The sequence below is a fragment of the Aythya ferina genome (genome assembly GCF_964211825.1).
Source record: "Aythya ferina genome assembly, chromosome: 19".
NCBI classification, from domain to species: Eukaryota; Metazoa; Chordata; class Aves; order Anseriformes; family Anatidae; genus Aythya; species Aythya ferina.
The window spans coordinates 5894769-5920625 of record NC_140309.1 but is presented as its reverse complement, the minus strand read 5'-3'; the positions used below and the strand labels follow the sequence as shown (position 1 = coordinate 5920625).

Below are 25857 nucleotides of genomic sequence, written 5' to 3'. Positions count from 1 at the left end.
GGGCCGGGTCCTGGGGGGGGCTCCCGGCTCGCACCGCCCGGCCTCGTCCCCTCACAGGGGCACGGAACCGACTCCCTGAGCCCCCCCCATCCCCCGGCCGGGACCTGTCAGAGCCCCCCCCCCGCCTCAGCGGCCGCCCCCAGCCCCTCGGGACCGCGCTGCCCCGGCCCTGTGAGCCCCAAAAAGCAGCCGGGACCCCCCCGGGACCCCCCCCCGTCCCTCTCTTCTTTCCCCTCGGCTCCTCCCCGGAGCCCCCTGCCCGGCGGCGGCTGAGGGGGGAGAGCACCGGGGGGGTTACACCGAGGGGGTGGCGACTACGGGGGGGGGGGGGCGACACCGGGGGGTGACAAGCACTGAGGGAGGAGCACCGGGAGGGGGTGAAGCACTCAGAGAGTGACACCAGGAGGGGGAGCACCGGGGGAAGGGTTACACCGGGGGGGTGAGGACCAAGGGGGGGGAAGCACCGGAGGGTTTAACACCGGGGGGGGGGCACCGGCACCCCTGGGCCGGCACCACAGCGCCCCCAGCCCCCGCCGCTCCGCGCCTGCACCGCCGAGCCCGGCCGGCTCCCCGCGCCCCCCCCGGCCGCACACCCCACACAAAGTCCCGGCACTCGGCAAACTTTTCCCCCGGCCGCCCCCCGGGGGTCGAGGGAAGCGGCTGGGAAGCCGGGAGAAGAGGGAAAAGGACCGAGAGGAGCCCCGCGGAGCGGCGGCGGCCCCGGGGTGCCGGAGAGGAGGAGGAGGAGCGGGGAGGAGGGGGGGGGGAAAGGCGCAGGGGAAGCGGGCAGAGGGCAGCCCGGGACGGAGCGGGCTGGAGCGGCGGCGGCGGCCCCGGGAGCGCCGGCTCCGGCGCCATCTTGGGCTGATCGATGAATTGAACAAAGGGGATCGATTTCCGATGGGGCCGCCGATCGGGAGTTGGGGGGGGGGGGAGGCGGTGGGGGGGCGAGCGGAGCGGAGCGGCGCGGCCGGGCGGAGCGGGGGGATCCCGCGGGCGGCTGCGGGAGGAGGAGGAAGAGGAGGAGGAGGAGGAGGAGGAGGAAGGAGGGGGGGGGGGGAGGCCGGGCCCGAGGGAAGGCGGAGAAGGGGAAGGGAAGGGGGGCGGGGGGGGGGGGTCCGGCGGCGCGGCCCGGCCGGTGCGGCGAGCGGGGGGAGCCTGACCTGCAGCTGCTGTAAATCAAAGCGCTTCCAATATTGAAACATCGATCCCACATTGGCCGCCATCTTGAGACATATTGAGACAGAGTGAGCGGCTGATCGAGGGAGAGAGAGGGGCTGGAGTTCGGGAGCCGGGAGGGAGGGGGAGGGAGGGAGGGAGGGAGGGAGAGAGGGAGGGAGGGGGGAGGAGGAGGGGCGGGGGGGGGCAGGGGGCGGGAGGCGGCCGGGGAGCGCCCAAATCCCGGCCTGGAGCCCGCCGCCGGCCGGAACGCGGAGTCAGCCCCGTGCGCTTGGGGGGGGGGGGGGGTGGGAGTAAAGGGGGGGGCGGTGCGATCAGAGAGAGCCCCCCCTGTGTGTGTGTGCGTGTGTGTGTGTGCGTGTGTGTGTGTCATCACCCCCACCCCCCTGCTTGGGGTGGGGTGGGGGGACCACGGCTGGGGAGGGGGAGGACTGGGGGGGTGCTTTGGTTTGGGAGGGGTATTGGGTTTGGGGGGGGACACTTGGGATTAGGGGGCGATTGGGGATTTGGGGGAGAATTAGGATTTAGGATTGGGGATTTTGGTTTTAGGGGGGATTTAGGGAAGGGGGGCATTGCTCACAGCCCCCCCTCCAAGCTTGGCTGCCCCCCAGCGTGTAGGTGGCTGTGGGGGGAGCAGGGAGCCCCCCACGTCCCCACCGGCCGCGCCGTCGTTAGCGGGGTTCATGGGGGCGCGGGCAGACGCCCATGGGGCCACTGCCGCTGGCCGCCGGCTCGGAGGGGGCGGCTCGCACCGAGGTTGGAAAATCAGCTCATAGCTTCGTGCGGCATAGCCATAGAAACGGAGATCACAAGGATGCAATAACTTATTTTGTTCTAAACAATAACGTGTCCGTAAGCATGATTTATTCCGTCCCCCAAATCCTTGCGCCCACCCCGATGAGCAGGGTGGCTTTGGGGTGCAGCTCGGCCCCACGAGCTCAGGGTGTGCACCCCGAGCGCCCGCCGTGTCCCCGCAGCGTGCCCGCTGCCTCGCGGGTGGCCCCGCGGGACTGAGCCCGCTGCACCGCGCTCCCCAAACGCCGCTCGCGCTGCCTGGGCGAAAGGCAAAGAAATAGATCTTCCTCCGGGAAAGTGAGCGGCGGTGGATTTTTCGTCAAACAGTATTTGATCGCCAAGCGAATTTAGCGCTGGCTCAAGTCGGCGGGCTGACTACTTGAAAATGGCTCTGTCTGTCTTTGGAGAAGTTACGGCACCGACAGCGGCGGAGCGGCTGCTGCAGACTATTTCCCAATCTGCCGCCGTCCTCCTTTGGAGGAGCACCATCGCTTCAGCCTCCATTTCCACTTTTTGCTGAGGCTGCTGCTCACAAAGCTGCTAATTGCGACTGGCGGGTTTTATGTTAACGAGTCCCACCTAAGGATCACCCCGACAACTGTAGACCTTCGCGTTTTTAGTTGGCCGTCCCGGGAATAAAACTAATGGCACTAGGGTATGAGGACACCGGGCCTCTGCCTGCCCAGCTGGGCCGGGCACGCTGCGGGCTCGCAGCACGTGTGGCCGGCATGGGGCTGGTTGGGAATGAAGCCTCTCGCCCTCCAAAAAGCGTGTCCAGGGCTGGCGGTGGGGGCTGCTGAATGGGAGACCGGGGGGAGGCTGGGGGGCTTGGCCAGGGCCCCCCTGCTGCAGGCAGAGGGTGTCGGGCGCGGCGGGCGTCTGCAGGGATGGAGCCCTGCGAGCCTCCAGATTCTGACTAACAACGTAACCGGTTTGGTAGCTCTAAAATAGGATTTTAATCCTGGGAAGCATCATTTCACATTCCAGTGATCTAATCAAAATCCTCTCCTCTAATCTCTCCATGGTCCCCCCTTTCTAGATGAAAGAGGCTGGAGTTCCTGTCTTCACCCTTTCTCCGCTGCCTCCCTGCTCTACCAGTCTGTTCTGTGTCCAGGCAACTGCAAAGAGACATTTCAAAGACTCCTGCCGTGCCATGTAGATGTTTTCTCTTGTTAGTTTGGACTGCAGGTGTGTAAGCCTCAAGGATGAAGTATCGTGGTGCTGTTTTAGGTTCGGGGCATACAGTCATAGTACAATAAATCACATAGTAATGCTCCACTTTGAACGCACACGCACAGAAAAAGGAAAAGAAAAAAGCATCTGACCTGAATCATTTTCTGGAAACACATCTGGTTAAAATCCAAAGTTTTAAATTGAGTAATATTTTAAAATACATTTGGTAGGTATTAAATTACAGTGTTATATCTGGTAATATTTATGATACTAATGTGTTAAGCAGAGGTTTATATCTGTCAAGAAATATGAATGATTGTCATATGGGGTAGCAAATGTATCCTGATATAAATAATATTTTATGATATTTTTAACATTATTGTAGTCTTTTTGCAGGAGTTACATCTTGTCACATTATTGCCAATTTGAAATAAAAGCTCTGTGGCTAGATACCAAAGCTTTTTAGCTGTATAATTTTCAATAGGAATAAACAGCACGGCTGATTTTAGGAAGTACTGACAAACCTTAGCTCTGCCAGCAGACGAAGGCTGAGCACCTATAATTCCCGTTGCCTTCAGTGCAGGATCGGGTCCCTTATTTGCCATTTTGTGTGGCAGCAAGCCCGAGGAAATCTTGCTTGACAGCTCTGTGTTCTGAAAGTGCTGTATTTCTTCGGGCAAAGATCCTGCAGGGTACAGAGCTCCTCGGAGCAAGAGGTAATTTGCTTCATGTTTCTGCTGAATCGTACCCGTGTCAGACGGAGGAAGGATCCTGGAAAATTTGGTGCACCCTGGCAAGAGGCCGGTTAGAATAAAGTTTTCTTGGATTATTAAGTTTTTCAGAAATCGGTCCCGTGTGCTCATCTGAGGAAGGCTTTCTTAAGGTTAGATTTGATCTGTGTAAATGCTAACTTCTTTCAACATGCACTAATAGAGTACTGAAAAAATAAGTACAGTGTATTTGAAGTTTAAATCTAAAATGATGGCAATTACTAACAGTGCTTCAGTCGTGCTTGCTACGTCCAAAGTGTTTGAAAGAATGTTGTACAGATTTCTTTTTTTATTTTCTTCCAGGTATAGACACACAGGCACCATTTTAGGAATCAGACAAATACTTAATTAAAATTCGTTTCCCATTAATGTCACCATGTCAGAAACTGTCACTAATACAGATGTTTAATTAACAGAGTTGCTCTACCACTTGCATTGGGCCATCAATGGCAATCGGTCTCGTTATGCTTCACGTGTCGTTGTCCAGAATATTGAGGAAAAGGGACCTTTATTCCAAGGGCCCCAAACTTGTCAGGAACGATTCGCTGTCACAGCCACTCCTCTGAGCAGCAGTCTGCATTCATTAAGACATTTTGGACCATGAGTCCACTCCTAATCACTGGACTTGGGCTTCTGTTTGCCTTAGCGAATCTCGCTTATTTCCCTGCCCTGGACTCTGAGAACTGTGAACTGCTCAGCAGGGCTGTAACTTTGAGTCTCTTCTCCTTTGATTCTGTTGTTTTCTTTGCATCTTTTTCGCTTGAACTAAATCCCAAATGTCAATTCCCATCACAGAGTTCCTCTAGAGCCTTTTCTGTACCCCTGCCTGCTCCTTCTCCAGCCCATTCCCTCCTCAGTTTCCTGGCTCTCATCTTTTTCTTCAGCTGCTTCTTGTCCCCAGCTGCCTGGCTCTACGTGTCTGTTCCCTGTGAAAAGGAGGACCTCCTACCAAAGTCACTCAGTCCAAGGGCTGACAAGGAATACAGACAGACAAGCAGACAGGTAATTTATGATACTGGGAGATTTAGCCCACATTAAGATCAAAACTCATAGGTCTTTAACATCACGGATTTTTTTTCCCCAATTATTGTTAGTGACTCTGGTTCCACACTGATTTATATCTGTCATAGTAGCCAGGGTGGTTGCAGCACATAAACTGCAGAAAAATTGACAAGCAATGTGGACACAGCAGTGTGGATACAGTGATGTCTATCGACTCAGGGAACTCCCCGGGCTGCCAAGTGGCTGGGAGCTGGGGAGATGCCCCACAGCCACCTGCCTGCCCTTCCCCTGGTGTCTACCTGCGGTCAGTGGCAGAGACAGGAGGCTGGTCTGAACCAGCACGGTGGTTCCCACCTTCTCTGGTACTTCCTGGAAATGTTGGCACAATCACATACACTGTGGTGTACGTGATCTAAGCATGACATCCTCTGAGTAGTCCCTAGTCACAGATGCCCACTGGTAGGTGGAAGAGAAGAAAGCAATTCTTACAGAGGGCAGGGAAACCAGCCACGATGGAAAGCAAAGTAAATTTGGGCAGCGTGGTTACTTGCTCTTTAGCTCTGAAGACATTAATAAGTATCCAGCATAACCCACAACAGATCTTCTTTGAGGACTGGTGGATTAACCCACACCAACAAAAGCATGTGATGGCATTGTAGTGGTATTCTCTGCCATGCACAGAAGGAGTTATTGAAGACCCCAAAAGAACAAATACATCAGTCTGCCTCGTGAGTTGAGTCAGTCTTCCCAGACTGGCTGTGGTTGCAACAGTTCTGTTAAATAACTGCTTTTCTCATGGTATATTCTATCCAGATGCATATTCATGTTTTGGCCAACGTAACCAATAACATCACCCGTAGGCAATCAAGAGAATTAGAGAAGAAGAGGACCCATCAGGTTATCCCCTCCCTGGAGCTGGCAGGGAATAACAGTTTCATTCTGAACCTACGTAAGCGTATGGCTCATACCAGCCTCAATTTGTCAGCATTGCCCTCGCCTGACTGCCTCATCCTGTGTGCAGGCTGATACCAGAGGCAGCGTTGTGCTGGACGGGAGGCGCGGTGAGCCCACAGGTGCCCGTTGTGGCTGGGCAGGGCTCCTGCTCCCTCTGGCACCGTCCTCTGCCTTAGGCTGCTCTGTTCACCTGGGCGTTTATCGCCTCTGTCCTTCAAGGGTTGGGAGATAACTTTGTAGGTTACGGTCCCAGGGAAAATTCCCACTTTTTTTTTTTTTTTCTCACTTGGAACCTTTCACTTATTTTTTTTACCTCTTACTGGTTTCTGTTAGGTTTTGCACATCTTTTTTTTCAGCAGTATTTAACTCTTGCGGTTCCTATCATGAATCTCCTCACCTACTATGTACAGCCCCTTCCTCACTTCGGGCTCTTGCCATTCCAGGTCCCTCCTGCTCGGTCAGGGATCCTCTGCCCCCACCAGATGTTTCTCCCAGTTCCTGCAGAACATTCAGGTCCAATATTTCACATAGTACCTAAGAATAAAAAACCAGAAACAGCATGATCAGTTTAAGTTCCTTTCTGTTTTCTGAACCTCAGCTGGGCTGATTATTCTGCCTGCTTTGTGCCGCTCCCCCATGTCGGGAGAGCAGCTTTAGTGGCTGTAGTGGGGCTAGGAGCTGTGTTCAGCTGCTGTCACAGGTCTCTTCGTGACATGAAACAACTCACGGAATCATCCCTCAGTTTCTCCATTCTGTAAAATTCTTGTGGTCACCGGAAGATAAAAATCTCGTGGTGACTGTGAGGTGCTTGCACCTCACTGGTCCAGGGCTGCAGGAAGGAGATGGAGGGAAACGCGCACGTCAGCCAGCTCAGAGGGTGCTCCCTCACCTACCGGCTTCCTTTTCATTCCCTTCCAGATAGGGCCCGTAAAGCAGGTGAGTGTAAAGCTGATGCTATCTTGGAAAGGAACAGAGAAAAAAGTTTCTTCTTTCACTTTCCAGTCACCAAGGCTTGGTGTGGCAGCTCCCTCTCGCTGGGGAGGGAAGAAGGGAAGATTGTCCTGCTCCCCTCCACCAGCTGAGCTCTGTGGTCCCCATGTCCTGGGCTGTCCCCACGCCACTGGGGGTGTCCCAGGTGGTTGCACCCCTTGTGCTGGGTCCCCCAGGGGTGCCAGCTCAGCCCCACGTCGGCACGGCCGGCTCCAGCACACGGGTGCCAAGGGGAGAGGCGTCCGCGTCTGGGCCCTGTTGCAACACGCAGGGACGGGAGACGAGAGGCAGACGGGTGTACGGGGACGGAGAGACAGGTGTGTGCGGAGATGGGGAGATACCGACACAGACAGACTCGTCCGCCTCCTGTGCCGGTGTAAAACACGTCCCTGCACACTGCAAGGGCTGCAGTGCCTGCTGGGGAGCTGCCTTTATCGTAACGCAGGATGTTGAGGATGTTCGAGGTGGTTTTTCTTCAAAAAACGCGTGTGAGATTTCATTTTGGGAAGCACGTCTTTTCTTAGAAACCCAACTGTGACTTGCTTGGCACAACTGTGATTTTCTGCAAACACAACTGTGTTTGGGGTTGTTGGATCTGAATGCTAGGGTAGGAGAAACAGTAATTCCGGATTAATGCAGAAAGGGAGAAAATAGACACCCTTCGAGGAAGCCACAAGTTCACTGCAGCTGCCATACAGTGGCACAAATGGATGCGAAGTTCCACAGGAAACATTTTAGTGTGGATAACCTCTGGGCTGCCCTGATCTTTGTGCGACACTCGGCCAGGTCTTGTAGAGCCAAGCAAATGGAAAGCACAACACGATTCCCAGCTCAGCACGAGTCCCTGTGCAGGCACACTGTACGAAGGCCACGTTTAGGTGAATATCCATAAGGGTAAACAGCACAGTTGAAAGTGAACCAAAGTCATCAGGTTGCATTTCAGTCTAGGATTTCTTTAGTAACGTGTAGGAAATAAATTGATTTTCTTTTCCTTGGCATTGCTTCACTTCCTATTTGGTGTTTGGGTGGTGACAGATTACCGAACAGGAAAAAAATCCTTAAAATTCTCTCTCTCTATTTTTTTTTTTTAATATATTTAAAGATTACCTTCTCCTTTGGAATAAACGGATCCAGCCTTATTCAGGTCGTGATTCTCCACATTTCTACCCTGTCCCTTGTTTGCATCTGCTTGGCATTATCCTGGATTGGGGCTTTAACCTGATACAAATCCAAAGAAATTATATGGGAATTGGTGGGATCACAATGAATTTCCATGGGTGTAGACTCTTGCAGACCATAGCCTATTAATCCTGTTGTGTTCCTTCTGTAAATAACAATCTGGATTTGGCCAGAAAGAGTAAAACAAATTGAAAGCATTCACAAAGAGAAGAGGTAAATGGGTTTAAGATGTAAGAACAGCATATTGGTGGGTTGTCTCCAAGTACCCAGTTTTTAATAGTACCAAAGCACATAAAAAACTGGAGTTTAACATGTTCTTAAATGCCCTGCTGTGTGGGGTTGGCTGCTGATCCAGGGCCATATGCATAAGACCTGTCTTCACGGAAGGATTATATTAAAAAATTAAAAACTGCAAGAAGGAGAAGAATGTTCAAGAGCAGCCAACCTGGAGGAAACAAATATAATTTCATTATGTGAAGTGTTTATAAATGCAGTTTATGAACACGTATGAAAAAGTAATTTTTTTTTACTTTTCAGACTGCTACTGTCACACAGAAAAGAAATAATTGCTTATTTGTTTTTTTCCAAGGATTTTTAGGGAGTGCATTGCAGTTCAGATATTTATTTTGAACTTTTATTCCTTTTAAATAACTTGCTGCTTTGTTGATTTCTTCTATTTTTTTTTTGTGTGCACTCCTTCATTTGTGATTGATAGAGAAACGTTTACCTGGATTCCCTGAAAATGGGAATTTATTTTAAATTTTGGATTTTCTCAGATATATGGTTTAATTTTTAGGTAGTCCTGTGGGGAGCCAGGAGTGGGACTCGATGATCTTTGTGGATCCCTTCCAACTTGGGATATTCTGTGATTCCATGATACATGGGTTACTGAATTTGATCTAAAAATCACACTTTTTTTTTCTCTTACATCATCAGTATAAACCTGAAGTGACACAGAATGCCTGGAATTGCAATAATGCAGTGTAAGAGAACTGACTATCAGGCTTCATATATAGATTAGATTAATGCATAAATCTAATTTGATATTTCACATTACCGGGCTAATATTTTACAGATGTAATGCCAAGTTGTTAAGTAAATGAAAATCATGGAGAGTCCAATTCTGAAAGGATTACTCAGGCAAAAATCCCTGAAGTCAAAGGGAGTATTGCCTGAACGAAGTCTGCAAAATTAGAACTAGAGCCATATTCCCAAAACAGACAAGCAGATTTATCTTAGAGATCTGCCCATGAGTTGAATTCTTGTAACAATGAAAGATATATTGGGAAAACGAACAAGTAGGTAACCTGAAATATAAGGAGAGACTGATAAGATCACACCAACCCTGAGCAAGCACTTGTGTGGTTGGTGATGTCAACAGGAACCTAAGCTGTTTTAATAAACTTGTTCATAGTTGTCCTATACCGTGTTTTATATACTGAAGTACATAGATCATGTAAGAGTTTAACAAGAAAAGGATTCATATTAAATATGCACATAAAATGCCTCCGTGAAATATGTGAAATGCTTTTCTTTTTTATATGATTCCAATAAAACATTGATCATAAAACTCTGCCCTCCTGCTCCTTTATATTCAGCTTCAGCTGTTGCTTTATGTTTAAAGTTTGAACTCATGATGCTCAGCAGATATAATTGTGGGGCAGTTTTAATTGGTGAAGACATACCAATGCTCTGCTTGTTCACTCCGGGGTATAAATCAGGAGAAATCCCACCAGAATCAGTAAAATGTTGCCTCTGTGTAGGAGGCTGTTGGGCCAAATGATTCAAGTGGTGGCAGCTCCTGTGAAATATGGAGTATTGTGTCTGTTTATAGCTGCTCAGGATCTGGCCCACTGACTTGGATGGAGCTACGCCAGGGATGATTTCTGCCCTTTATCATGAGTTTGCTCAGTGTTTTGCATTGTAAATTCTCCCGACTCTTGCTGCCAAACTCAGCTCCCTTCTTCACAGTTTCATACTCTGAGTGTGAACTGATACTGGTGGAAATCCAAGGGTAAAAAAGTGGTGAGCATAAAGCACAAATCTGTAGCCTGGATCTGAAAGGAACAGCTTGACCACAGAGGAAGTTATTTGCACAAAAAGTATTCAAACAGATATGCACGGTTTACATGTGTTTAGTAAATCTTGTCTGAAAACTAGAACCAGCTGTATAGTATATGGAGGCCCAGATCCCCAGCTCTTTCTGAGCGGTGTTTCATGCATTTGGATGATACATTTCAAGTCACTTTTTCCATCTTTTAATTCAGGGATGGCTAGGGACTGAAATATGAGGAGTGCGATTTCCATTTCAATATGAAGTGGTTGTCAGCATCCTCAGGTAGCTGTTCACCACTACGGCTTTCCTGCTCAGGAAGATGTTCCCATCACGGAGCCTTTCCTCCTTACCTCCAGCTGCAGCCTAGGAGCAGAAGTAGGGCATAAAGCCCCTCTGTGGACCAGGGGCATGAGAGGACCCTTTCACGCCAGGCTCACCTTCCACTGAGACATTGAGGCAATGAGTAGAGATGAGCTGAACCCTTAAGGCAGGACAGCCCCACAGCATTTGCCCAACACGAAAATGACAAAATTGACTGAACTCTCTTGGCTTGCACCGAAACAGGAGGAGAACCAGGCCTGAAAAGCTAAATTTGCATGCAGGATTAAGAAAGTTGTAGATGCAAGCAAGATCTTTTTTTCTTTTTTCCCTTCTTCTTTGTGTGTGTCTTAACTATGCAACAAATTTTGTAGCTGAAATTTACATACTTCTTGATTCATGAAATTATGAGCAGCTGCTATTTTGCTACATTCTTAAATTGAAAAGGCAGCGAAGAAAAGAACAGACACATTAGGCAAACTCCATCTGCCCCTCATGTCTATCACTTTCCTTCACTCTCTCCTTTGCCAAACAGTATACAATGGCATAATCAGATGTCTTGGTTTGCCTGGGAGAGTCCCCAAATTTATATAGCTGTCGTCTAAGATGGGATTTTTGTTTTTAAGACAACTTCTTAATGTGGTCTCCTGTTCACCCCTGAAACAAGCATACATATTTTCAGAGGAAACCACAGAACACAAAAGATCTTCAGGAGGAGAATAACCTTCTAAATGGTTTAACAGCCTCTGGAAGCTCCTGGAAGTCTTCGGGCATCTTTTCTTAGGGGTTTCAGAGACTCTGAGAAAGGATCACTTGGATTTAAAAAGCTTTCCTATTTGTATTTTATTGCTTCTGTCTTATTGTCCTACACATGGAAGTGGGAAGAATTGAGGGGACTGGGTAAAATATAGGATTGAGAAGTAGGATGGAAGGGTTTTACTTCTAGCTCTTGCAGTGAATCTGAACAAATCCAATCTACAGGTAGTTCCATGCTTGGAGAAGAGTCATTTAAGCTCTTTGGAGAAGAGAACCTCTATGCCTGGCTTCCTTGAAAACAGCCCGGCCCTTCCTTTGTACTAAATGCCACTGTATAAATACCAACACCGCATTTCATCATGAGGTAAATTGTAATTTCCCATTTTTGAATTAAAAGATGGAAGCTCAGAATTTTAGACCTATTTAAGACCTGGTTAAACACTTAAACTAGTAACAGCTGAGCGCATCCCTGTTAAGTGGAGGTTTTTTTCTTTTTGTTGCCCCACTTAAGAAACAGTCATTGTCATTCAGTCTCATTAGCATAAATAGGTTCCCTAGGAGATGTCCCATTAAAGTGGCCATCCCTATTAAGCATGTCCCAATTAAGTAGTGTTTATTGTATGGCAGGTTCCAGACCTCAAAGCAGAATAATTTTCAGTTCCTAGAGGGAAAAAAATAAGTCAAAGAAATTACATATTTAAAAAAGGCTTAAATTGATACAAACTGATAAGAGCCCAAAAATGAAAAATGAGGGCTGACACTTCATCCTTTTGTTTACCCTGTAATGCTGCTTTTCTGGTTTTGAGTTAAGAATGTAGCCTACACCCTAACTATGAATTTCTTGGCTTTGATTTGATTGTGTCATAACTTAATGTTTTATGACTTACAATCACATTAGTCATAGGAGTCACTCAAGTTTAGAGATGATGGAAAAGACATAAGGGATAGACAAATCCATACTCGGAAAGACTAATAGTCTTGTGATTGAAACGGTGGGCTGGGACCCAGGAGATCCAAGTTCAGCATCCAGGCCTGCGCCAAGTGTTCCTGCCTCACTTAGAGCAAAACACCAAGCCCCTATTCTCAATGTTATTTAGATACCTGAACAGACAATTAAATATGTTTTTATATGCCTGTGTGCATACATAATTCTTTTGCCCTTTTCTCAATCAAGGTGGATTTAAGTTGGGGACTTATTCAAGGTGCTAACAGGCAAGCTCTGGAAAATCTTCCTACGCTGGCTGAAGATGATAGAACTGTCAGCTGTCTGCTGCCAAAGGCTACCCCTTATCCCCCAAATAATATTAGCGTCAGCCACTTCAACATGAAATCCAGGTCCTTAGCACAAACCTACCTTCAAAGAGCTGAAATTACCTGCCTTGATTTTGTCTCAAAGCTGTGGAGATGCAGGCAGGCATCTCCTGCCTATAATGCTGCTGTGGGAGGTAACCTCCAGCGCAGAGACTGAGCGGAGGAGTAGGAGTAATGGCATCTTCGACAACCGAAGTGGAGCTCGGCATGCTTGTACTTCCAGCCAGGGCATTTGCACGTCAGCATTTACCCTGCAGAACTGAGACATCCCTTTGTATTTAGTTTGTTTTGCCCCTAATTATACAACCTGTCCTTCCTGTGAAGGAGAAGCTTGTACCTGGGTGGAGTTCAATAAATACACGGAAAATATTCGTGTTCTAAGACCACACACTGAAATCTTTTCGTGGCAGGACACACTCCATTCTGTGGGTGCAGCCTGTGGCACGAGGACTATGCCAAGACCTCCAAAAGTTTCCTCAATACAGCTAATAAGGGAAACATGGGGGAATAAGGGAACAAGGCAAACACAAGGGGAACAAGGAAAACATAAGGGGAACACAGGGGAATAAGGGAAACACAAAGATTTGGACCTTCTCAATAAACACAGTTTTACTCTCTGGTGCTCCTGGGAAACAGACAGTTTGAGCAGTCCCAACCTATTTTATTTCCATGCAAACTTCCATGAGAAGTAACGTACATGTGTAAAATACTTTTCCTTAGTCTCAATAATCACTTCTTTATGGAGTAGGAAATACCTCGGGAGTACTGTTTCATATGAAAAGCCACGATTTGTACAATGGTGCACAAGCAATTCACACATTCAACACGTGGCCCATGCTGTGAAGAAGGTTAAGATTCCTTGCTTTTACAAGAGGCACAGTACTTCAAAATGAGGCTTTGTGAGTAGGTGGTAAACTTTCTTCTGGGTCACTAGGCAGGAGCTGGGTGCTTTGAAAGCATCTCCCAGGAGCGAGGTAAACTGTGGTTGAGCGATGCAGATGTTCAACTGTGGTCAAATCAGAAAGAAAGACTTCTATCCTTAAGGCAGTAAAGTAATTACACCTGGTATCCTCATATCTTGCTTCCAGTAAATAGGTGCAGAACAATGTGGCTTTGTAGTGCCCATTAGCAATATTAGTACTTGGCAGCACGAGCCTCTGAGAGTCTTTACAGAGCTTACTGAAACACCGCATCACTGCGGGCAGGAGAAATGGTTAATATGCACAGTAATCAGGGGTTCCTCTCAGAGCCCAAAGACCTTCCTTTATATGAGCCTTGTAAGTTTGCATGGCTGGGATGAGAACCTCCACAGAGAAAGCTTGCTCTTGGTGTTTCTTGGTGTCTCTTGTTTGAAAACAGAGATTATGCGTACAGCTATACTAGGCTGCACGTCTGCAGAAAGTGCAAACCCAAAACCTCAGCTCTGCAGAGCTGCTGTCCTTAAGGGAACCTCAAATCTAGATCCAGATTTGGGCTTGATTTTAAGATCTTCTCTAATAATCTTTCCTTTGTTAAATGTCAATACTGCAACTGCACTTGCCTAAGTGCCAAGTAGATGTTATGTCAGCATTTCTGGTGGGAAACCATTTTCTCAGGGGTTTAAAATTTGGCCAGGACTTCCAAGGCAGGTGCCCGAAGTAGCACATGAAGGTTCAAACCGGTCTCAGTGCAAAAGCAAAGTACAGCAATGTACCTGCATGGAAGCTCAAGTACATTCTTTTGGCTCTGACACAAATCAACTGCAGGGCACTTTGACACATCCCAACCTTTCAGAGTGTATTTTTTGAGCTCTGCTCATTATCGGAGCCTCCATTCAGATGCTCTCGGCACAGATGCTTTCCTCATCAGCTCTGCACTAAAACATACAGTAAGTGAAATTCTGCCATATGTTAATACATATGTTTCAGTTTCAATAAGCATTTGATGCAGGGCTGTTGGTGGTTGTGTGTGTGTTTTTTTTTCTCCCAAGGAATAGGAATTACAGAGTTTATACCATTACCTTCACTTTCTATTTAAATATATGAGTGAGCTTAAATAAACCAATTAAATTAAGGTTAGCTATGTGCAGCATAACCTGTCACATCAGTGGGAGCACGTATTGATTCTTAATGGTTCAGCATTTATCTCTTTGGTCCAAACCAGCTGGGAATGGCAGAGTCAAACTGTCTGAGTCTCCTTGTGATGTTGTAAAATGATGGAGAGGCAGATAGCCTGGAGAAAAGGTGTAACCGGGATTTTCACTTCATCCCCACCTCAAATTTTCCCATCTGGCATATCACAACATAATGATGTGAATGATGTCATCAAACTGGGAAAGAGGATCTGAATGGGGTAGTTTTCTCCTTTACTGAACTTTGTAAGCTGGCCACAAATTGTAATTAGCAAGTGTCTACAGTTTATTTCTGGCAGAGGCTCAGTCCATTTTTCATGGGCTGGAATCAGGTCTGTTCAGCCACAACGATTCTTTTTGTTTGTTTGTTTGCAAATAAACTCTTGGAAAGATACTGGGCACATTATGAGATTTACAGATCAGTTGCTATGCACAAGTATGCTGCTTTTACAGCAGTGCAATACCTCTGAGTAATGCTTTTGATTTAAATAGAGCTACCCTAGATTTGCACCATTGTAGGAGCCAGATTAAGCTCCATAACTCTCATACACGGGCTTGAAAGCACCCAAGCAGTTATGAATGAGAGCAGCATTTGAAAGACAGAACAAAGGAAAACAAGCCAAGAAAAATATCCAACTTACATCAGCTTTGCCTGCTGGATTCTTTGCTTTACAAGCAGAGAAATATCTAGGCAGACCCTCAGCTAGCAGAAGCTGGCACAGCTTTGTTAAAAATCAGTGGAGCTTTGCTGATTTATATCAGCTGAGAATCACTATCTGCCCCAATGACAAAATGAGGCATTGAAACATAGTGGGAAGGCAATAGGGTTTATCTATGGTTACAGCATTAAAGCATCATCATAAGATAAACTAATTCTTGTCTAATGCTTTCAAAAAGGTGTCTATAGAAATACTGCACTGACTCCTCTTTCTCAATGTTGGCTTCTGATCACTGTGCCAAGACTGGCATCTTCTCTTCCCTCAACAAATCAGCATGGCTCCTGCAAGCTCTTCATTGACTGCCAATGCTGTGCTACCAATAATTTACTACTATTGAGAAACTTCCCTGCTTTCACTCTGCACAAGTGAGTTTGCTCCTACATGCCTGGATTTGTTCAGTTACATACTTTATGAACATTATTAAAAAGAATCAAAGGATTCTTTTGGGTTCATTTTTCATAAAATGTCTCAAGCATTTGATAAATAAATAATCTTCTACTTAAAATGGGCATGAATTCCCTAAAGACCCAGAGGTGCATGCAGGTATGTGCCAAGCCCAGCTCTCCTCCAGGGGGATGTATATATCTATATACCTGTAATTATAGGCTGATAATTATATAATTCACTGTATGTATATCATCATTTGTGAATAACTGGGTAAGCTGGCAACACAGAAGGGCGGGACTGTATCATAAGCTAATAAAAAAAAGCAATTATATTACTTTCTGATCCAGTTCTCACCTTCCCAGTGAGATCGGGGCATTGTGCAATAAGTGAGAAATGAGGAACCTCAGAACACTTGGAAGCAAGATAAGCATCCAAATGTCTGACTGTGTCATTCAGAGCTCAGCTGAGCTGTTTCAGTCAGGAAATTATGGGCTGCCATGGGAACAAAGGTCCCTTCCCAGATTACCAGAAGGAGTCTGAAGTGGGTCAGAAATGTTACAAGAATAGGCTTTCTAATGGCATTCATATTATTGCCCGGGTTAATACAACTTTGAGAATAAGATCTAAGGCTAATACGAGAAAATTCATTTCAGCTGTATGCAACATCTCCTCACTGTACATACAATTCACCCCCAAAAGGATTCCTGGAAGAAGGCAGCACTGCAGTCCTGCACAGGCCAGCTGCCATCTCATTTTTATTCTGTGCTCTTGCACCCATCTTTCTGCATCTGTCACATCTTGTTTTATGTTAACTTTACCAACTGCTTAAAAAGGGACCGTTTGTAATCTGTGTTGGTGCAGCATCCTGCAGAAGGTGCTCTTTGGTACCGACATATCAGGAATCATAAAATTGCACACAAGCCTTAAAAATATGATAAACTGTGAACAAGTGCTTATGCTTTCTAATTTACAGCATTCATGCAAGTCCCTAATTCCTTTCCAAGACGCACAGCAGTGTCCCCAGTTGAACCAAAATATGCAACCACTATCTGCACTTTGAAATCCTTGGGAGTGCTCATACTCTTAAAAACCTAGAGACAGTGCCCAGTATCAGGGTAGGATTGAGCCTCTGGTACGTAATTCAGAACTGAACAAATCCAGGCACGCAGGAGATAATTTAGCTGTGCAGAATGAAAGCACAATTTCTCAATTCTGGTAGATTATTGGTAGCGCAGCATTGGCAGTCAATGAAGTGCTTGCCGAAATTGTGATGATTTGTTAAGGGAGAAAGAGAAGCCAACCCTGGCAAAAGAGTTCCGGGCCGCGGCAAGGAGAAAAAAGCCAGCATTGTACTTACACCCACAGCCCTTCCTCAGAGCTCTAAATGAAACATAATTTTTTTCAGAGGTTCAAATGCTGGAAGCACAGATCAGCCACGTTCTCTCCCCCATTTATTACAGCTTTCTGTCACTATGTTGCTGGCTGTAAAGCGGGCAAAACTGCTAAGCTGTTTTTTTTTTTTTTTTTTTTTTTTTTTTTTTTTTTTTTTTTCTGTGCAGAATGAGCATGACTGGAGAGGGACAAATGTAGAGCCAAGCTCTCCGTTGGGGCTGAGCTGGTTATCTCAGCCTCACACTCTTAAGGTCCTACTCAGCAGAAACCAAATCAGTATCATCAGATAGTTTATTTGCACTGGAGTCTCTGTGACTGTTACAAAGTCCTAAGTGGTCTACAGGATGCCTTTCCTGCTACGTCACTATTATCTCCCTTACTCTGAAACCAGGAAAATCACAAAGACAGCTCAATTCTAATGATATTGCCTCTGATCCAGCAAAACACATAAGCATATACTAAATTTAAACATACAGGTGTTTCTAGCAGCTTCAGGAAGGCTGCTTACCACCTCAAAACTAATCATGTGCTTGGTACTTTGCTCAGTCAGCAAAGCTGCTGATTCAGTTCCTTTCAAAGTTTGAATGAAGCTTGAGATAAAGTTTCAGGTTTGGATGATCTGTCCTGTACATCAAGAAGGTACTGGAAGGGAAAAGGCACGCTAGGAAGTAACACAGGTGCCAGAGTTTAGGAAATGTTGAGACTCCCTCACCTAGACGATAACAAGTTGATAGGACTGTCCACAGCTGTGCCTGCAGGCAGGTTCCGTACAGCTCACTCATTCACTTCTGCAAAGCTCTCTCTTGCAGGCAAGCTGTCCACATTCACTTTCTACCCATATTTGTATATTCCTACTTATACACTTATGTATATAAAATAGAAAAGCCATTTCTAAGTTCTGCAAAAGCGAAATCAGCACATTTTCCCCACTTTGGGAGAAAAACATTGCCATAGAATACAGAATCATAAAATCATAGAACCATGGGATATCCTGAGTTGGAAGGGACCCACAAGAACCTTCGAGTCCAACTTGTGGCTCCACACAGGACCACCTGAAAATCAAACCCTATGTCTCAGAGCATTGCCCAAATGCTTCTTGAACTCCAACAGGCTTGCTGCCATGACCAGCTCCCTGAACAGCCTGTTCCAGTGCCCAACCACACAAGCCATTCTTTTTTTCCACCAAACAGACAATTCATATATCAAAGAAATTTGAAACCTGACACTTTGTACGTAAATACTTGTCATTGAGGGGTATGTCCAAACCCCTATAGGAAAAAAAGTCTCGTCTGGATGGTATTAAAGTCTGAATGCCTGAAAGTTGGATACTACATGGAACAAAATATTTCAGTGCCTTGGAAAAGTCTGTGTGATAACATCTACAGAGGATGCTGTACTGTCAATTTACAGGACAGTTACTAAAGTACCTTTTCTCTGAGATATTTTTTTTCCTCTTTAGGTTCAATAAGGCTAATTTGGGCCAAAGATAACTTAAAATCTTTCAAAAGAGTACAGTGCCCCAGAAATCAGTATGATATTCACTTAACAGTAATTATATACTGTGCTTAAGTATGGCTCAGATATTAATGCTTCTGCAAAATACTGTTTTATGTTCCCTTCCATGTTGAGGGTGGTACAAAATGCAATGTCATCTGAGAGCACTCTTAACTAATACTTACACATTTCTAATATACTGTGGCCATGGATCCTAAAAGCCTTCACACTCTGTAATGAGGTTAGGCAAGAAGAACTCTGTAAAAAAGGTTAGGAATCAATATGGCAGCTTAACGCATGGGAAAAATCACCCTCAATTGATTAAGAAAGGTTATCAAGGGTGTCTCAAGTTGTACTGATCTATTTGTTCAAAGTAGATTAGATTAGTAGCAGATAGATTTTAAGGAACACTAAACATCCTAGAGCTCCTGTTGAATTTACATATTAGTGATCCCTAGAAAAATGAATACAATTAACAAGAATCTGGAGTTTTAACATGCAGTTCTACTCTTGAAAAGGGGATAATCTATATCCTACTACACTGAACTTTCATTTTATGGCAGTATCATTACCAAATATACCAACATTTGTATCCAAAAAATGGCTACTGTAGAGCCAGTGCAGCTCTGGAAAAGTGAGATGGCACCTGCACATCTCCTGTCTCATACACAAAATTATTACTGTGTTCTACTCAGCTACATCTGTTGCTTTTCAGGTTTCAGCTGTCCACCAGACAGTTAACCAAGTCTGGCTTCATTCACTCGATTATTAAATCATGTATTCAATGAGATTGTTCAGAGAGGCCAAAGGGACTTTGTTTGTAGAGCACTAACAATTCAGTACTTTTAGCAGAAAAAAAGGAGTAAGAAATGAGTACTTAGGAGGAATAATTGTGTTTTGTACTAAATTCTCTCTGAAATTCCCTTCTGTGATGGCAGGAGAGACTGATAGAAATCTATCTGTTCCCAAGGTGAATTGCTTGAGAATCTCATCTTAATAGGGTGGGGGCAATGCTGGATGGGGAAGGTAAGAAGTTTCTTGAATTTCTGAGGGCTAGTCTGGGCCAATTCCTTTGTGCTTGTCGGGAGGTATCAATTCCTGAAAAGGGAGTTTCCTTTCTCTTTCCTATGACTAGTCAGGATGGTGCCTACACACTTAACATATCTACATATGGGCTGACTTCCCCGCCCGCTTGGTGCCTACTGGCCCCACTCCCTTATCTAATCAAGGTTCAATCAAAGTTAATTAGGGATCTAGTTTTCTGTTCCTACATTAGGAGTAAAGCAAAAGAAGCTCCTGGGCATATCTGATCAAGAAGCTGATCTGTGTTACAACTATGTAATAACTGGCACAACTGTGTAATTACAATACAGCGCTATCTAAGGTTACATCATTATCATTACGCTTAACACTAAAACAAAATGTGGTTATCATGATTGGTGTCAACACATTTGTGATATGCCACCCAGGAAGATGAGGCTATATACATGTCACCCAAGCCCTATTTGAACCTGAAAAAACATTTGTTCCTGCAGATATGGCATAAGAAGAAAAAGAAATACACAGGACCTTGATTGTTTGGGGTTAAATTTACCCTTCCTTTTCACCCTTCCTCTTTGCAACGCTTCCTCAGCCAGACTTCCACTTGTCAGTGAGTACAATGACTGGGGAGTCACTGAAAGATAATAAAAATGTAATCTACCTACATATGTCTATAGTCCATTTCCACAGGGAAGTGACCTTCAGAGTTCCAAGAACAGTGCTAACTCAGTGACATTGCACTGAGAACATACTTTTACTGTTGATCTTCTAGTTAAATGGGTATCTTAATAAACTAATATGTGTCTATAAAAAGTAAATGCCATGAAACATGTGCAGTTTGGCTGAAGGAAGAACAATATTGAAAATACCATTTTTACATCTTCTGATTCTTGCTGGTTTTAGTCATAAAATATTAGGGAAAACATATTGCACAGTTTTTAGTGACTAATATTTATGTGCAGTCTTAAGTATCAACAGCTTCAGCCATTTTTTCTGCTAATGATAGGTCTGGATGTGTTTCCTTAGCTAAAGACAGCTTCTTTAGCTTACCTCATATCACGGCATCTGGTATCTCTAATTGGAATCATTTTCATAATAACCATGAGCAATGTACATTACCATCTACAGAAGAAGGCTGACTACAATACAGACTTGTCTACAGCTCTTTAAATATCCAGGATCCAGTCCAAAGCCCCTTAAACCTAAAGAAGAGACTCCCACTGATGTTAGTTGTACCTAGCTTAGGTCCAAAGTATCAAACAAACAAGCAAACAAACAAAACCTCCTGAAACTCCAGACAAGAAAGCAGGGATATATTCGGTATTAATAAGTTTCAGTGCAACTCTGTCAAAACCCTCTGAAGGTGGTGTCCCATTCTGTTACTAAATAGGGCCTAATTCAGTCAGATACTTGCACAACTTGAAATGCCGGAGTAGTTCTGTGGATTTTTATGGAAGTTGACGACACTCATTAGGTTAGTCTACTCGGTAGTCTACTATTTATGAGTGTTTAATTGCTAGAAATATTACTGTTTCATTAGCAGTAATATTAGTTTACCATAGAAGATTACCTAATTCATTGAGAAACACATATTCAATACTTATTTTTTATGGTGTTATAAGCTTGTTTTGAATCGTTTCAGAAAAAAATCAGTCCTATGCAACACTCATAAATTTGTAAGATATCCATAGCCAAAGTCTTCAGCTACTCACTTGGTGATAGATATTTATGTTGTGTTTAAAGTGTAACACTTTACATTCATCACAATCAGCAGTTCTCAATAAGATAAAAATACATGAATTCATCTCAATCTGGAGAGTCCCTGAAAAACTCCAAACAGGACAAGACTCTGATTGTCAAATTGAAGACAAAATAAGGGACTAAATAGAGTCCCCTAACAACTGCATGCACAGGGCTGGTTTAAGCTGAAATTTTACATAAAAAGGTGCAAATAAATGCTTTTAAACAGAACCATCCCAGATTGCATTTTCTAGCTCTCTCCCATATAATTGTAAACAGCTTTGATTTCAAAGGGAAAATCAGACAATTATTTTATAATGAGAGGTGTGGTCTAGTGATTCGAGCATCAGACTGGCAGCCAAAAACCACTGGAGTTTTAATCCTGGCTCTGACACTGACACCATCTATTGCCTTAGGCTAATCAGTACGGGCTTGACTGAGATCTGCTCCTTGTGGGTGCAAGAGGCAGGGAATGCTGCAGAATTCCTGATTCCAAGCTATGGAAGCGAGCAAGAATCTTTCCCTCAGCTGCACCCAGCTCGTGCCCAGCATATCCCTGAACTGAGGGACAGTTCCCCTGGCCAGAGGAAGAATTTAAACTTATGCAACGTTCACCTTAGGCAAGCTGAGGTACAGGAAAGCCATAGTTGCTAAGTGCTGTCAATAAAAGCTTTAAAACCTCTTTGCATAAGCATATTTGAGTAGGTCTCCACTTTGAAGAAAGCCTGCTGTTTAGGTCGAGGGGTGAGTAAAGCCAGTCCTGCCTTTAGAACACTCCCGGCACCTGGGGAGATTTTTATTTCCTTTAAGCACCTTGTAGTTAAATTTTTAGTCATTGTTTTCTTTCTTCCTGTGTGTGCCCAACCCCCCGTGACCCCCAGCTCCTCCCTGTCCTTTGCTTCTCAGTACAATTTCTCCTGTCTCATTGAGTTGTCTGATTTCTTACCCTTGATTATTACGAACCCAGACAAAACTCTCGTCCTTGGGGATTTTAATCGGAAGGTTGATTTTCTTTTCTTCTTTGCTTGTACACTTTCCATCATTTTAGCTTCCTTGGGGTCCACAGACAGACTTTCAATCTCCCCCTTCACATTCACCATCATGTTCTTGATCTTTGCTCGCTTGGGGCTTGACTCCTTCTAATATGAATATTAGGCATCTTGCCATTTCAGATGACAGATCAGCTCTTTGATGTGTCTAATTATGATGGAGAGGGGGCAGAGAAAGCAAGACCTCCTGAAGCCAGGATAAATTTGCTGTCCATATAAACTCCAAGCAGTAATGTGTTCCTCCGCTTCCCTTCTTGTATGTGGCAGCATCCTAGGCTCAACTCTTGCCCATCCTGAATCCATGAATCTCCCATCCAAGGGAAGTTTTCACATTTGAACCTGCTTAATTTGAAAGAGAGAAGATGGCAGAAGCTAGGATGGCATTATAATAGGGAGGGGTTGCAGACTGGGGAGTTGTACCTCAGCTTTGCATGGCAAAAGCATAGGTGGCTGACTGAAAGTGATCCAGTGAGAGAACCTCGCTCCTCCACCTCACAAAACTCTCCCCCTATCTTGCTACCCCAGAATGACGCTCAGCATTCACATCAGAGCTTTGCAAAAGCCACCAAATTCAACCTCACAGCACCTTCCTCTGCTGAATTTTCATTTCAGTTTTACAGATGTTGTTCAGAGACAGGAAACACTGCTTCAAGAGCAAGAGACTTAGGAGTGCACCAGGATCCAGTCACTTCTCTTGCTCTTAAGTTATCTAGACATTTGCAGAGAATCCCATCCCAAGTACTTTTCCTTGGAGCTGATCACTCTGGAATTCATAACGGCCAGACCTAAACTCAACCCATGTCTATCTTCCAGGACATCTTCTCTGGGGAGAAGCTGCCTTGCTTGGATGAAGGGAGAGGAAAATGAATTGAATGTTTAGCATTGAAACCTGCTTAGAGGCTGTACTGCTGAACTCCTACTGTTCCTCTTTTGCACCTGTATGCCCACAGAACTGTTGTACAGCTCTTACCTGTACTGCAGTAACATGCCGCTGCCCTGTTCAGGACCAGGGCTCCATTGAGTTGCATGCTTTATAAACACATGAAAGGCCATGGTCCCTGCCCCGAGGTACTCGAAGTCTTGTTAGCAAATCTCACAGACATTTCTTAATATGAATTTATTGCTGATCTGTCTGCCCCAGAGCTTGAAATTCTTTATTTATCTGCCAAACAGGCACAGCAGGATTTTCAGCATTGCTTCCCCTTATAATACCTGGCTAATATGCTTCAAGCCTGACCCACAATGATCATCTCCTGGGAAGAAAGGTTAGCTTAGCCTTCCTGCCATTCAGCATTCAGCCCTTGATCTTTCTACCAAAATGGGCAATCAGTACTAGTGAAACGAACACTGATCAACACTGACAAAACCTTTCACCTCATTTCATGCAATAAACTGGGGTTACATTTGTGCTGCTGTCCTTGAGCACAAAGTCTTGAGTGGAAAGTTTCCTACCATCTCCCTCACCTCGTCACTTTTCAGAGCAAAAGCAGAGACCTGCTTTAAATTAAACAGCCAGAAGGTGAAGGGAAGTAATGTTCTAGTCTACGGAGTGACAGCATGAAAGGCAGTGGTGAAGGGTATCACAGTGCAACAGAGGTAGAGGGAGTACAGGGAACATCTATCAATATTTACTGAGCAGCATTGCTTTTCCATTTCATGTTCCTCAGCCCTTCATCTTTACAAAGCCCTGCTCTGTAATAGCTTTGTGCTTATTGCTGTACATTGCCAAACACGAAACCTTGTTCCTGGCTCTGATCTTTGTTGACAAGGATGAGGAAGACCATGGAAGCCTTTCTCTCCACGGGTCCTCTCTACCCACCCCAGAGGAGAGATTAATAGTTTCTGAAAGCATTTCCACCCTGCAGAAAAGGTCACCATAGTCCTGGGGAAGATGTATAAACAGGGGTTCACCAGGACTCTATAATAACATTCCAGCACAAGGATATTAACAAAAAGTCTTCACAGCAGTGCTTTCAGAGTGGCTGGAGGTATGAAGGTGATGTCACAAGTTATTAGTTTTCACAAAGTGCAACACAATCCCATCACTCCCACAGGTGAATTATTATTATTTTTTTTAACTAACAGTTTTTCTTTGCAGTTTGTCATTGTGTGGACTGTGATCCGTGGGGCAAGCTGCTTAAGGCTGTGAGAGAATATATCCCTGTCATCTTATCTTCTGGCTTCAGTCAGCTGTCTTTTGGATTCACTTAGAGCTGTGAGTTATGGTAGGATTTTGCTTTAGCTATTTTATGCCAGTTCTATCATCCTAATATTGCTCTGGCTCTGGACAGTAGAGTTAGCCTGAATTAACTTGTTAGATGTTCTTGTGTATCCTCTTAGTGTTTCACACAGCTTCTGGGGTCTGATATACCTTAATCCAGCAGTATTTACTTCACTTTTAAAATAGAAGAAAATCTACCAGAAAAGCTAGCAGAAGCTAGCAGAAGCTCAGCTAGAAAGCAGGAAAATCTCCACTTTCAGTTTTCCATTTATTGATTTACAATAGGGTGGCTATGTTACTATCTTTTTACATTACATGGTGAGGCAGTGGACAAGGCTGCCCAGAGAAACAGTGGGTGCCCCATGCCTGGAGGTGCCCAAGGCCAGGTTGGACGAGGCCCTGGGAAACCTTCTCTGGTGGGTGGCATCCGTGCCCATGGCAGGGGGTGGGACTGAGTGACCTTTAAGGTCCCTTCCAACCCAATCCGTTCTCTGATTCTATGACTCTAATTAAATTCCATACATGTGATTTGTACACACACACACATATGCACACACACTGCAGTTCATTACCCTAAATCACAAAATCAACCTACCCAGGTCTAATGTTCTTTTAAAGACAAAATATTAAGTACTCATATTGCTGGGAATAAAAAAATAAATAAAATAATTAAAAAAAAAGAGTAAAAAGCCTCTGAAATGGACTGATGCAATTTTGTCAGATTATCATAAACTACCAAACCCCAGCTACGAGAATAGCTGATCCTGACAGATGCCTGCAGTTGGAGTGCCCACATAGGGAGAAGCCTGCTTATGTATCTGGTGGGAGGCATAAAGACAGAAGAAAGTTGATTTGCTTTATCCTGTCAATCTAAGGATTTACTTTGCAGGTCATACCTTATCTACACACAATGTTTATTTAGACAATGAAACCATCAGTGTCATTGATAGAATCAAATACACCAGCAGAGATGTTTTTCTTAGTATTTTTTGTTGTTGCTGGAGTGCGTATTCCTGCCACAAAAAATCTTTTTATGGAAATAATAGTTCATTACAAGCGCTATCATCTTGTATTGTAATTATTATTTTGTTTTACCCTGCCCACACAGAAAACTGTTTGCATTATATTCTATTGAAAGATACATTTTAAGTTAGCTCTGCTAGTCATGAATAATGTAAATTGACAAGAACTGTTATGGAGGGAGGTAGACAAAGAAACAGA

The 25857-nt window shown here is 44.9% G+C and overlaps 1 protein-coding gene and 2 long non-coding RNA genes across 9 annotated transcripts in view; 1 reads left to right on the top strand and 2 right to left on the bottom strand.

Moving 5' to 3' along the window:
• Nucleotides 1-1297, bottom strand: part of CUX1 (cut like homeobox 1) — a 268432-nt gene extending 267135 nt beyond the window's left edge. For all 7 annotated transcript variants that reach the window (XM_084492961.1, XM_084492955.1, XM_084492956.1 and 4 more), the window contains exon 1: nt 1164-1297. In XM_084492961.1, the coding sequence (XP_084349087.1) occupies nt 1164-1226 (63 nt within the window). In that variant the 5' untranslated portion in view covers nt 1227-1297. The remainder of the gene's footprint in view (nt 1-1163) is intronic.
• Nucleotides 1121-3604, top strand: LOC311421262. Its single transcript, XR_014684770.1, has 2 exons — nt 1121-1247; nt 3014-3604. It is a non-coding gene; the product is annotated as an uncharacterized lncRNA (long non-coding RNA).
• A 9462-nt stretch (nt 3605-13066) lies between these two features.
• On the bottom strand, nt 13067-15323 carry LOC311421261. Its single transcript, XR_014684769.1, has 2 exons — nt 15235-15323; nt 13067-14338 (listed from the first exon to the last, which is right to left on the bottom strand). It is a non-coding gene; the product is annotated as an uncharacterized lncRNA (long non-coding RNA).
• Between the last annotated feature and the right edge of the window lie 10534 nt (nt 15324-25857).